This window comes from Myotis daubentonii, chromosome 15, assembly GCF_963259705.1.
Source record: "Myotis daubentonii chromosome 15, mMyoDau2.1, whole genome shotgun sequence".
Lineage (NCBI taxonomy): Eukaryota > Metazoa > Chordata > Mammalia > Chiroptera > Vespertilionidae > Myotis > Myotis daubentonii.
In genome coordinates, this window is record NC_081854.1 from 1,699,020 (window position 1) to 1,713,189 (window position 14,170).

The following is a 14,170-nucleotide window of genomic DNA, read 5'->3' on the forward strand; positions in this document are numbered from 1 at the left end:
GGCCCGGGCGGATGTGGCTCAGGGATACCAGCGCGGGCCTGGGTGCCGAGGGGTCACGGAGGGTCGCGGGTTCGGTTCCCTGTTTGGGCGCATGCTCTGGTTTCGGGTTCAAGCTCAATAGGTTCAATGTTTCTCCCCCACCCTCACCCTCTTTCTGTCCCTAAAAGTAATTAAAAAAGAAAATAATTTATTTTTTTTCTTAAAAATAGATTTTTATTGATTTCAGAGAGGAAGGGAGAAGGAGAGAGAGAAAAACATCAATGATGAGAGAGAATCATTGATTGGCTGCCTCCTGCATGTCCTCTCCTGGGGATTGAACCCCAACCTGGGCATATGCCCTGACTGGGAACCTCCTGGTTCATAGGTCAATGCTCAGCCACAGCTGGCTGGGCTGTCTTTTCATTTTGTTGATGGTTTCTTTTGCTGTGCAAAAACCTTTTAGTTTGATGTAGTCCCACTTGTTTTTTTTTTCGTTTGATTCCCTTGCCTGAGGAGGTATATCAGAAAAAATATTGCGCCCTCGCCAGTTTGGCTCAGTGGAGAGAGCATCAGCCTGTGGACTGAAAGGCCCTGGGTTCAATTCCGGTCAAGGGCACATACCTTGGTTGCAGGCTTCTCCCCGGCCAGGGTTCTGGTCAGGGTCTGTGCAGGAGGCAGCCCGATCAGTGGTTCTCTCTCATCACTGATGTTTCTGTCTCTCCCTGTCTTTTCCACTAAAAAAAAAAAAAAAAAGCAGCAGTAATAGCTAGCTTGCACTATTCAAAGCAGGTGTACCAGTCAGCTGTTGCTGCGTAACAGGTCACACCAAACGTAGTGGTTTAAAAATAAACATGTAGCATCTCACGCAATCTCTGTGGGTTGGGATCTTGCGACAGGTCTGGAACCACGTCTCAGGAGGCTGCAGGTAAGATGTCAACTGACGCTGTCGTCCCCTGAAGGCTGGGGCTGGAGGGTGCGAGGGGGTGCCCTCATGGGTCTCACATGCAGTGGCTGAGTGAGCACCACCCGGCACAGCAGCCAGCTTGGATCAAAGCTGGTGACGGACTCAGTGAGTGGTAGAAAGTGGAGCGGGGACAGAGGGGTCGAAAAATCATGGCCATCGCCCGGGCGTCTCAACTCAGAACGTGGTGTCTCGTTTCAGCGATGCGGGCCCCTCGGGACGTGATGGAAGGCTCCGGGGTCAGCCTCCAAAAGGAAGATGGTGGCATGATGGCTGTAGGTGAGCAGCCGACGCCCCGCACCACAGCTTTCTCCCCAGCCCAGTGCGGGGTCCCCCTCCTGCCCCTCACTCATTTCTCAGTGGGCATCCCTGGCCTCCTTGTGATAGGCCCCAGACCCTGTGCTGGGCCCCGCCCTGGAGGGCAAAGTGGAAGGGGGTAGGCTGGACAAGAGAACCCGCCAATGACATGCCCAGGGGTGGTTCTGGCCCGAGAGCTGAAATCCCACCACACCCCAGAGATGCGCGGCAGTGGCCACATTCTGTAGCTGCTCACATGCGTGCAGGCATGGGTAACTCACTGAGATCGGGTGCTGGCAAAGGCGTGCATTGAGGTCCCCCATCAAACCCCACTGGGCAGGGTATGCGGCCTGAGATTCCCCGTCAAGCCCCACTGCGGTCACCACTTCCCCTTGTAGCGGCTCCCACCTGTCCCCACAGATCAGGGCATCACACACTCACCTGTCCCACACCACGTCACTGGTTCCTGGCTGGTTCCCCGGCTCTCCATTGACCTCCTGGCTGTTCTCAGGATGTACCCCCGACTTCCTTATGGGGGATCGGGACGTCACAGACAAGTCTAACACGTAGTCTGTGTCACCAACTTCCTCGTCGGAATTCTCCTGAAGGTACTTCTGCCCTCGCAAGGTGACGACCTTCTGTGGGGAGAAAATCAAACAAGATAAGACCCGGATGTATCCTACTCCTTGCATGTGTCCTACTCAACTCTCACACTTTCAGTGGTTGAGCATTAACCTATGAACATGGAGGTCAAGATTTGATTCCAGGCCAGGGCACACCACTGGGTTGTGGACTTGATCCTCAATGTAGAGGCGTGCAGGAGGGGCCAGTCAACAATTCTCTCTCATCACTGATGTTTTTCTCTCTCTCCCTCTCTTTCTGAAATCAATAAAAAATATATATACTAAAAAAAGAATTAATGAATGCATAAGTGGAACAAATTAATGGTTCTCACTTTCCCTTCCTTTCCCCATCTTCTCTCTCTCTCTCTCTCTCTCTCTCTCTCTCTCTCTCTCTCTCCTTTCCTCCATTCCTCTCTCTCTCAAAAACCAATGGGAAAAATAACCGTGGGTGAGGATTAACAAGAGAAACAAAACAGAGTTCCAGAGAGAGTTGGATTGAGAGATGGTGATCATGTCAAGACCAGAGTCAGGGTGGATCTGAAAAGAGCCGGAACGGAGGAAACAGGGGAGTAGGCCCACCATCCTGTCCCCTTTCTGATGCTTAAATACACTCCCCTCGAGCGGCTTGCAGGCATTTATTTTTTTAATACACGAGACCTCCCTGGGCTAGTGTTGCCACTTCCTGTGACGCTATAATCATTTCAAAATAAACCAAATGGAACTCCAGGTGATCCGGGTGTGGGAACCAGGGAGGACCGGCTGTGGTTGAAGAATCACAGTATTACACCACCTGGGGGGCTCAGGGCACCAGCGTGCGGGACCCATGCCCCGAGTTTCTGCTTCCGGAGGTTTTATTTTTAATTTTTTTTTCAAATCCTCACCAGAGGATATATTTTCCTTTGATATTTAGGTTTTTTTAAATATATTTTTATTGATTTCAGAGAGGAAAGGAGAGAGAGGGAGGGAGAGAATCATCGACATAAGAGAATCACATGGATTGGTTGCCTCCCCCATGTGCCCCAACCGGGACAGGGGTTGTACCTGCAACCAAGGTACGTGCCCTTGACTGGGACCAAAACCAGGGACGCTTCGGTTTGAGGGTCTAACCGCTGAGAAACCCAACAGGGCTACTTCAGTAGGTTTCATTGCCAACAAGTGGCCCAGCTGTGTGGATGCCTGCGGTCGGGGGCCATAGCTGGAGAGGCAGGAGTGACTGAATTGTTTGACACAAGGGACCCACTCACCCTCCTCCTGAGTCCTAACTCTCCCCACAGGACATTGTCTGTTTGTGGGTACCAGGGTGGTGATGAGCAGACATCCAGGACACACAGCAGGGTCCATCTCCTGTGGGCTGGACCTCCAGGGGGGTGTCCCAGACACTGAAATGGCCCCTCTTTTTTTCAAAAAGACTTTGCAGACCTGGAGTCACCACGGAGCAGCCAGCACAGTTACCACACTGGGCAACCAGAGAGCTCTGACCAGCAGAGTCAGTCATACAGAAGAATCCCCTGGGGAGCCACACCCCACACCAGGCAAAGGCTTATCTCCGGGTGTGGAGATAACCCTTATCTGCCTATGTGCGGGAGAGTCTCCGTTAGTTGAGCATCATCTAGTGCACCAAAAGATAGATTCAATCCTTGGAACAGGTGCCTACAGAGAGCAACCAATATCTCTCTCTCTCTCTCTCTCTCTCTCTCTCTCTCTCTCTCTCTCTCTCTCCCTCTCCAACCACGATGCTCAGTGAAATGCAAATGTCAGATAAAGGAATAATTTAGAAAACACATATCTAAAAAATGCTGTGGCCTTGGCTGGTTTGGCTCAGTAGATAGAGTGTTGGCCTGCAGACTGAAGGGTCCCAAGTTCAATTCCATTCAAGGGCACATGTGCGGGTTTCAGGCTGCATCCCCAGTAGGGGGCGTGCAGGAGGCAGCCAAATCCATGATTCTCTCATCATTGATGTGTCCATCTCTCTCTTCCCTCTGCCTTCCCCTTTGAAATCAATACAAATATATGTATATATTTGAGAAAATAAAAAATGTGATGTATCTGACATCCACATGGCACTGGGTATTCTGTAGGGCATCTGGCCACTCTCCTGGGACCTCCCTATTTTACATAAAAATAAAGGACAACAGAGGACAAACAAGAGATAATCACTGAATCATGAAATATTTATTGAAACAAACAGCAAGACTGACAGAGAGTATGGGGCCAATAGGAAACATGAATAATTACTCAAGGACCCCAATTCTAATTCATAGACCCCCGTCTGACTAAGTGCTCATCGACCATTTTTGCATCAAAAGTTTCAGTTACCAATCTGTTACACCTCCACCAGAGGACACACACAGGGGAGAGACCTGTTAATGTCCTTCTTGGTCAGAAGGGACCTGTGGCACCTCCTTGACATGTGTCCTTTGGTGGCGTTTAAACGTCCCTAGTTGGCGGAAGGCCAGGTGGCAATGGGGACACGAGTAGGGTCTCAGGCCTGAGTGGGTGCGCCTGTGCACGTTGAGGTTCCCGCGGTGGCTGAAACTTTTGGGGCAGACGTCGCACTCGTATGGCTTGTCCTGGGTGTGGACCCGCTGGTGGCTACACAGCGTGGACTTGTGGGTGAACCTCTTCTCGCAGACTGTACAGCAGAACGGCTCCTCGCCCGTGTGGATCCCCTGGTGGACGCGGAGGTCCGAGGCCTGAATGAACCCCTTGGGACAGTCAAGGCACTGGAAGGGTCTCTCTCCTGTGTGTGTCCTCAGGTGAATGTCTAACTGTGATTTGTAGCTGAACCTTTTGCTGCAGTCTTCACACTCGTAGGGTACCTTTCTCCCGGGTTCTTTGCCAACAGGGTGACCAGTGGGCTCCATGATGCTTGACGCACCCACTGAATGGCACCGGTGTCGTCTGGTGACTTCTCCTCTGTCCAACGACACGGCTCCTTCTTGAGGCTCCTTTGGGGGGTGGGAGTGTTGCCCCTTTTTCTCTTGGGGGCGCCTCCTGGATTCCCAGAATCTCTTCTCTTTGGACGCTGACTCAAAGCCTGTGTCTCCGGAACGTGGGTGGGAGGCACGTCACGGACATCCACACGCTCCAGACCAATTCCGTCCTGCGGGTTCTGCTCCCCCTCTGTCTTCACCGAGTCTCCTGAAAGAAAGCATTCAACACACAACATTAATCAAAGAGCACTTTCAGCTCAGCTCATGGACTGAGCATCCACCCAGGAACCAAGAGGTCGCCACCTCCACTCCCTGTCAGGGCACATGCCCGGGTTTTGGGGCTCGACCCCCCGGTGGATGCCAGGCAGAAGGCAGCCAATCAAAGATTTTCCTAATCAGACGAGGAAAAGTCTCACATGAAGCTAAAATGGAAGCGGAAGAAAGAGTGGGAGAAAGAGAAGAGGATATGGAAAAAGAGGAGGAAATCTAAGCACAAGAGCCATGCATCTTCCAGCGATGATTTCTCCGACCTCTCCGATGACTCAGATTTCAGCCCCAGCGAGAAGGGGCACCGCAAGCACAGAGAGTACAGCCCCCCATACGTGCCGTCCCACCAGCAGTACCCCCCGTCACACAGCACATCCCTGCCCAAGAAGTCCTACTTCACCAAAGAGCTGAACCAGTACCGGTGTGCCAAGGAGGGCAGCAGTCGAGGCCGTGGCAGGGGCAGAGGCTCCATGGGAGACCACTCAGAAGACAAAGATGACTTTTATGAAGATGAGATGGATTATGGAGAAAGTGAGGAACCAATGGGAGACGAGGATTATGACGACTATTCCAAGGAGCTAAACCAGTACCGCTGGTCCAAGGATAGCCGAGGACGAGGGTTAAGTCGAGGCCGTGGCCGGGGTTCCCGAGGCCAAGGCAAAGGGATGGGCCGTGGCCGAGGTCGAGGTGGCAGCCGAGGAGGGATGAACAAGGGCGGGATGAACGATGATGAAGACTTCTATGATGATGACATGGGCGATGGCGGTGGAAGCTACCGGAGCCGAGACCATGACAAGCCCCACCAACAGTCTGGCAAGAAAGGCAAAGTCATCTGCAAATACTTCGTGGAGGGGTGGTGCACACGGGGAGACCACTGTAACTTCAGCCATGACATCAAGCTACCAAAGAAGCGAGAGCTGTGCAAGTTTTACACCACCAGGTGTTGTGCCAAAGCCGAGAACTGCCCCTACATGCACGGTGCTTTTCCGTGTAAGTTATACCACACGACTGGGAACTGTATCAATGGTGACGCCTGCATGTTTTCACACAGCCCTCTGACCAAGGAGACAAGAGAGCTCTTGGATAAGAGGTTGGCTGACGATGCAGAAGCAGGCGCTGAGGACGAGAAGGAAGTTGAGGAACTGAAGAAGCAGGGCATCAACCCCCTGCCCAAACCACCCCCTGGTGTGGGCCTCCTGCCCACCCCGCCTCAGCCCCCCGGCCCCCCTGCCCCGACCTCTCCCAACGGCAGGCCCATGCAGGGCGGCCCTCCTCCACCCCCTGGGCCCCCGCAGATGCCCATGCCGGTGCATGTGCCGCTCTCCCTCCAGCAGCTGCAGCAGCAGCAGAACATGTACAACAAGAAGATCTCCTCCTTGTTTGACATCGTGGTCCAGTCCACGGGACAGTTGGCTGAGAAGCTGGGTGTGAGGTTCCCTGGACCTGGAGTACCCCCTGGGCCAATGGGCCCTGGGCCCAATATGGGGCCTCCGGGACCAATGGGGGGCCCAATGCATCCCGACATGAACCGCGACATGCACCCCGACATGCCGATGGGCCCTGGCATGAACCCTGGCCTGACCATGGGACCTGGTGGCCCCTCAATGATGCCTTACAGCCCTGGAGACTCCCCACATTCTGGAATGATGCCCCTCATCCCACCAGCCCAGAACTTCTATGAGAACTTTTACCAGCAGCAGGAAGGCATGGAGATGGAGCCGGGACTCATGGGGGACACAGGTGACACTGGTAACTGGTACTCAAGTGATGAGGACGCCGGTGGGAACAGCGTCACCTCCATCCTTAAGGCCCTGAGGCAGCAGGCGTCCAACCGACCCCAGGCTTCTGTCAGGGAGCTGAGCAGCAGTGGGCTGGGGAGTCCCCGCCTCCAGAAGGGACACCCCACAGGAGGCCGGCTGGCTGACCCCCGCCTCAGCCAGGACCCCAGGCTCACCCGCCACACTGCAGCTTCCAGCGGGTCAGGCCCCGGCGACAAGGGACCCTCTGACCCTCGGCTGGCTCGCTCCCTGCCTGCCCCTAAGCCCGAAGGCGGCCTTCATTCCAGCCCCGCGGGCCCCAGCGGCTCCAAGGGGTCTGGGCCACCCCCTGCAGAAGAGGAGGAAGGGGAGCGGGCCCTGTGGGAGAAGGCCCTGAACGTTCCCCTGGACCCCCTCCCCCGGCACCCGCTGCGGGACCCGCGGTCGCAGCTGCAGCAGTTCAGCCACATCAAGAAGGATGTGGCCCTGAGCAAGCCGAGCTTCGCCCGCACCGTGCTGTGGAACCCCGAGGACCTGATCCCCCTGCCCGTCCCCAAGCAGGATATCGTGCCCCCCGTCCCTGCGGCCTTGCAGTCCATGCCTGCCCTGGACCCCAGGCTGCATCGGGCCTCCACTGTGGGTCCCTCCAACCCCCGACAGCGCTCAGGCACCTCCACGGACCCCGGCTCATCCGGCTCCAGCCTGCCTGACTTCGAGCTCCTCTCTCGAATCCTCAGGACTGTCAGTGCCACTGGCCCCTCTGCTGCCCTCGGCCCCAGCGACAAGCCCAGTGACCCCCGGGTGCGGGAGGCGCCCACTGACCCTCGGCTGCAGAAACCAGCAGACTCTGCTGCCTCCTCCCGGGCAGCCAAGCCTGGCTCTGCCGAAGCGCCCTCTCCAGCTGCCAGCCCCAGTGGGGAGTCCTCTCCCCCGGCCACCGCCCCCTGTGACCCCCAAGTACTGGCAGCTGGTGGGCTGGGCCAGGGCAGTGGGAGCTGGCAGAGCCGCGTGCTGAGTGGCATCAGCCTCTATGACCCCAGGACTCCCAATGCAGGTTGTAAAGCTGCAGAGCCTGCTGCTGCTGACAGGGCTGCCCAGCCCAAGGGCTCCGAGGGCAATGGCAAGAGCTCGGCGGCCAAGGCCAAGGAGCCCTCATTTGTCCGGAAGTCTGCCCTGGAACAGCCCGAACCAGGGAAGGCCTGTGCAGAAAGGGGCTCCACCACAGCCAGGGACAGATACAACAGCTACAACCGGCCCCGGCCCAAGGCTGCTGCCACCCCGGTCGCCACCACAGGCACCCCCCCTCCAGAGGGCGCGCCACCCCGGCCCGGCCCGGCGCGCACAGCCTGCCAGTGCCAGCCCTTTTCGGACCGGGAAGCAGGCGCCTAAGACGGGCCTTGGGCAGAGGGCTGCAGCCCGTGGTGTTTGTACAATGAGTAAGAACACACAGTGCGGCTGTGGGTTTGCTTCCTTCTCGGAGAATTTTCTTCTGTAAAGGCAAGTTAAATAATTTTTTAAAACAAATTTGTGGGTGAATTAGAAGCTGGAGCCCTCCTTGGATATTCAGCCTCAGAACCTCATGGGACTATGAATTTACCCCAAATTTTCGTTTGCCATCAGGCCAAGCTTTTAAAAATTTGTTCCCTAACCAGGAAGGTAAGAAAAGTGTAAATACGATGTCAGAAAGTTGATGGTGCAAATATGTATAGAACGTAGTGTATTTTTCCAATGATCGTCGCATGGCTCTAGTCCACTCCCTTTTTGTACTCTGTATCTGTCTTCCAGAAACGTCACCTGCCCTTTCTCCTGTGGCCTCTTAATCCAATAATTGTATTACTGCCATTAAAGGATGCAGTTATTTAAAAATAAATAAAATAAAATAAAATAAAATAAAACGTGTCTGAAGCCAGGGGTGGGTAGCTCCGTCTCTCCTTCCCCAGTCCTGTCCATCTCCCTGACCCGAGACCCCAGCTTACCTAACAGCACATTTTGTGGCTCTGCCTAGACTTCCTTGGGTCTTACCCCATCACCCCCAACTCCCAAGTCTGTCCTTATGTGCACCCACCACACCTTAAGTCAAGCCCATACATTACACTACTTACAATTTTTGTTGTTGTTGTTAATTCTCACCCCAGGATATATTTTCCACTGATTTTTAGAGAGCCAGGAAGGGAGGTGGAAAGAGAAGAGAGAGGGAGAGAGAGAGAGAGAGAGAGAGAGAGAGAGAGAGAGAGAGAAGGAGAGACAAAGAGAAACATCAATGTGAGAGAGAACATGACTGGTTGACTCCTGCAATCACCCCAACTGGGCAGGGAACGGAATCTGCAACTCAAGTATGTGCCCTTGGCTGGGAATCAAACCCACAGCCCTACAGTCCTGGGTCTGATGCTCCAACAGCTAATCAACACTGGCCAAGGCAACAATGTTTAGTGTTCATTCTCTAAGCTACCTCTCCTGGTCACCTCAACTGGTTGCTGCCTCCAATTGTGGAGGCAAAGCCATTCTGGACCCCGCTCTCCCCACTCCTCATGACTGATAATGCCTAGAGGAAAATTAGATCTTTATTGGCCTGTGGAATACATTGGTTCAGAAATGCCCATGGGCTTAATGTATCCCCTGGATGCATTCATGGGTCCCTTTCTATCCTGTGTCAAATGTCCCAAATGCTGTAGCAGCTATGGTCACCGAGTCCCCTTGTACCGGCTCCCACCTGTCCCCACAGAACAGGGCCTCACACACTCACCTGTCCCCACACCATGTCACTGGTTCCTGGCTGGTTCCCCGGCTCTCTCTTGGCCTCCTGGCTGTTCTCAGGATGTACCCCCGTCTGACTTATGGGGGATCGGGACTTCATGGAGAAGCCCAACACGTGGTCTGTGGCACCGACTTCATCTGCAGCCATCTGGACATAGGAATTCTCCGGAAGATACTTCTGCCCTTGCAAGGTGATGACCTTCTGTGGGGAGAAAATTAAACAAGATAAGACCCGGGATGTATCATACTCCTTGCGTGTGTCCTACTCAACACTCACACTTTCAGTGGAACATCACGTGGATGTTTCCCTCTCTCTCCCTTCCTCATTCTCTCTCTAAAAAAGGAATTGTTTGAATCGATCTATCAAATAGCAACCTCCCAAATGGTGGCAACCAAACGTGTTTCCCAACATTGGCAGAGGCTCCCTGGAGAGAAAGGAGCCATCCCCGCACCTGGTCTGTGCCTCAGTTTCCCCACCCGTAAGGCAGAACCGACACGTCTACCCCCTGAGGGTATTCTGAGGTCATTGGGAAAGTGAGCCCCAGGACGGAGATCCAATGTCCGAAGATGTCCATCTACGGAATGCTAATGTGGCCTGGCCGCCATGGCTCAGTGATTGAGCATCAACCTCTGGACCAGGATGTCATGATTTGATTCCGGGTCAGGGCACACCTTTGGATTGTGGGCTTGATCGTCAATGCTGGGGCATGCAGGAGGGGCCAATCAATGATTCTCTCTCATCATTGATGTTTCTCTCTCTCTCTCTCTCTCTCTCTCTCTCTCTCTCTCTCTCTCTCTCCCTCCCTCTCTGAAATCAACACAAATATATTTAAAAAATAAAACACAGAAAATTAAAGAATGCCGCTGTGTACATTTACTAGCCTCCCTTCCCCCCTGCCCATCATAAGGGTCCCACTCACCCATTTCCTGGGTTTATCCTTATTTCTCAGCAAGACCTTCAGTTCCTCACAGGTCTGCACACGCCTCTCTTTCACCAAGATCTGCAGCTCCAGGGGCATGCAGGTCATGAACTTCTCCAGCAGAAGTTTATCCAAGGTCTGCTTCTTGGTGAGCACATCCGGCCTTAGCCAGTGATGGAGGAGCAGACATTGTGCACACGCTCTGGAGGGGGTCCGCATACTTCCAGTGTTGGAAGGCTCTGAAGAGTACGTGCGCCCTCTCAGAGTCTCATTGCTGTCCTTCAGTGAGGTTTCCCAGGGACAGTCTGGTCGGTAGCAGCTCCCAGCCCAGTTTGCCCTGGGGGTGCCCACGACCATCAGAAAATGTCTGGTCTGCAGCCATATTCACTAGAAACGTCATATCCTGATGGAGAGCAACAGAAGGGACTGACTCGGTAACAGGTCCACAGTTCTGGGGGGAAGAGAGGAGAGAATGAGTGGAGTTTAACCTGCTGATCCACCCAATACTAAACAGCTGGGATCTGAGGCTGTGCCCGTCCCACCCCCTTGCCTCCCATGGGGCTTGCCCAGGACCTCAGGTGCCAACTTCTGGAGAACATGGTGTGGAGACAGCACCAGGATTTGCTCATTGACAGGACCAGTGGCTGTGCACAGCTCCAGCCCCAACATGGAGCACCCCTTGGCTCCCTTGGAGGTGTTCCTAGACCTTGACTTCAGTGAAATGGATGGGGTTAAGTTTTTCATGCACATCATCCAATGGGCCCAGCAGAGGGAAGGGTTGCTATACCTGTGCTGCAAGACACTGAGGATTTCTGAGGTGCCCTTCCAGAGGGTCAGGAGGGTCCTGGATGGGGTGCAGCTGACTGCATCCAGGAGGTGGAAGTGAACTTTACCTGGGACCTGCCCACCCTGGGGATGTTTGCTCTCTACCTGGGTCAGATGAGTAACTTGCAGAGTCTCTCTCTCTCCTACATCAATGTGTTGGCTGAGGAGGAGGAGGAGGAGGAGGAGGAGGAGGAGGAGGAGGAGGAGGAAGCGATGCAGAGTAAGAGGAGAAGGAGGGGGAGGAAGAAGAACAGGAAGAGGAGCAGCAGTTTGGGGAGGAAGAGGAGTTGTAGAGGGAAGAGCAGGAGCAGGAGGAAGAGGAGCAGAAATGGGAGGAGGATAAGGAGATGGAGAGGGAGGAGCTGGAGTGGGAGGAGGAAGAGGAGCAGGAGTGGGAAAGGCAGGAGGAGGAGGAGCAACAATTTTTTTCTCCAATTCCTCTCTCAGATGCTCAGGCTGTGGCACCTCCGGGAGCTCGACATGGACTCTCCCTCCTTCCTCCGAGGCCGCCTGGACCAGGTGCTCAGGTGAGCTGTGTAACAGCGGACACAACCCCAGAATGTCAAGGGGGTGGTCTTGTTAGGTGCTTAGAATGGTGTCATCCTGTGAGCACCCAAAGAAAGCATGTTTTAAAATCCGCCTGTCAGGATGGGTAACAGAACTGGCCCAATGAGTGACCCAGCAAGCCGCGGTCTGTGAATTCTTCCTTAGGGAGAGATATCTAAGTGACCAGGACTTAGGAAGAGGGAGGGAGGAGGAAAAGCCACATGGGATGGAGCATTTCCAGACAGAAGCTCTGTGCCCACTGACACGTGAACCTGTCTCAGCTTCCCCATCTGTCCGAGGTGGTCCTGGGCTCCAGGAAGGTCATTAGTAGGAAGGAAAGGCAGGATGCCGCAGCTAAGGCAGCGGGAGGGAAAGGACTTCAAAGAGTGGGAGCTGGTTTGTGGTGAAAGTCGCCTCTGCTGAATGGCCTCCCAGCTGATGCTGCAGATTCTTCCTCTGGTCACTGTCTGCCTTTTTTTAAAATCCTCACCGGAGGATATTATTTTCCATTGATTTTTAGAAAGTGAAATGAAGGTAAGAGAGAGAGAAATACAAATGTATTTCAGTGTGTGAGAGAGAGGCGATTGGTTGCCCCAACCCCAGCTGGGGCCACCAATGAGATCTGATCTCTTGACCATGATTCGAACCTGAGAAACTCAAAAGCTGTGTCCACTGAGTCAAACCAGCCAGGGCCAGGTTTGGTCCTTAGGCATTAGATGAATGAGCCTCATGTGGCCTAGTTATCTGGTGCCTGGAGCCCAAGCAGTGGACAGAAGGAAGCCTGAGTTGACAGCATTCTTGGTTTTGTCTCGCAAACTGAAGGTTAAAGGATGCCCAGCATTAACCTAGACACTGTGTTGGGCTCTCTAGGCAGGTTCCCAGGGTTTTCCTTATGTCCAGTCCCCCTCCAGAGAGCAGTGCTCTGCTTGGCAGCAGAGGAAAAAAAGCTCTGGAGATGTCGTGAACTTGACCCAGCCTAAAAGGAGACTGGGTGTCCTGGGTGCTGGCCTTCATCAGATTGTCAGGACAGCCTTGGACTTGGACAAATTCATCTTCTGCCACCTGCAGGACCCCATCCCCATGCACTAACCGCTCCATCTCTCCCCAGGTGCCTGCAGACCCCCTTGGACACACTCTCCATAACCCATTGCCGGCTCCTGACGCACTCAGACCTGACACACCTGTTCCAGTGCCCGAACCTCAGGCAGCTGATGTCACTGTGTCTGTATTATGCCAGCCTCGCCGATTTTAGTCCCGAGCCCCTCCGAGCTCTGCTGGAGGCAGTGGCACCCAGCCTCCAGGACCTGCGCCTGGATAACTGTGGGTTGGTGGACTCCCAAGTCGAGGCCATCCTGCCTGTCCTGAGCCGCTGTCACCAGCTCAGGGACTTCACCATCTCTGAGAACCACCTCTCCATGGCCACCGTGGAGAAGCTGCTGCACCACACAGCCGGGCTGCGCAGTTTAGAGCTCGAGCTATACCCCGTCCCCCTGGAGTGTTACAGGACCCACCAGACTGTGGACCAGGAGAGAGTTGCCCTGATCCGGGCTGAGCCCATGGGGACACTGAGGGAGTTAGGACAACCCAGGACCATCCATCTTCTTGTCACCAAGTCCTCTAACTCTTGGGGGGTTTATGACGTGGCATTTTCATGACATGGAGCCTGAGATGTGCCCCTCTAGTGACCCTGCTCACCAGGTGCACCTAACAAGGGCTTCCTTCTAGGACCCTGGAACCTGAAACCTCGGACTGGGGTGCAGTATGCGGGGCCACTCATGTTTCATGTTCATGCTCACTGTGAATGAGGAAAGGGGCGGACCCAGCCCGGGAACAGGATTGCAGGGACAAAGGTTGGGGAGTTCATGGGATCTAAACACAAAGTGTCCTACAAGCAGAAACATGAATCTGATTTCCTTGAGGAGGGGGTGGGGATTTAGGCTCGAGGTGCATCTGTGGGAGTTAATCCTAGGGTGGAAGGTTGTAAAGGAATGTTCAGAAATAAAGACAATTTCAAAGGCCACCCTCTGGTCCTCCGTCATGTAATAACCTGTCTCCCCACTTTACACCTCAGTTCCTGATGAAAAAGGTGCGGAGGGGTCAGGATCAGACACTGGAGCTGCTGGGATGTGGTTGGGCTGCAGGGCTCAGCACCATTTTATCACTCCCTCCAGGTTCTTCCTTCTCCCTGGGCCTCTCTGACCTCATTGTGGCTGCTCAGTGGGTGGATCCAATGCTACTTTCTACGTGGTCCACTAACCCCTGATGTGAAGGGGACTTGCTGCTGGCTCTGAACCTGGATGTGAGTGGT

General features: G+C 54.2%; 3 protein-coding genes across 5 annotated transcripts in view; 1 reads left to right on the forward strand and 2 right to left on the reverse strand.

The window, feature by feature from the left end:
* Positions 1-14,170, forward strand: part of LOC132216037 (popy Class I histocompatibility antigen, A-1 alpha chain-like) — a 296,300-nt gene that overhangs the window by 28,253 nt on the left and 253,877 nt on the right. The gene's annotated exons all lie outside the window — the stretch shown is intronic.
* The window catches only part of LOC132216034 (saoe class I histocompatibility antigen, A alpha chain-like), a 51,640-nt gene that overhangs the window by 15,457 nt on the left and 22,013 nt on the right, over positions 1-14,170 (reverse strand). The window lies entirely within an intron of this gene.
* LOC132216056 (zinc finger and SCAN domain-containing protein 5B-like) lies at positions 4,077-5,070 on the reverse strand. The gene has a single exon (XM_059665105.1). The coding sequence runs from the start codon at positions 4,722-4,724 to the stop codon at positions 4,224-4,226; it is 501 nt and encodes a 166-aa protein (XP_059521088.1). The 5' UTR covers positions 4,725-5,070; the 3' UTR covers positions 4,077-4,223.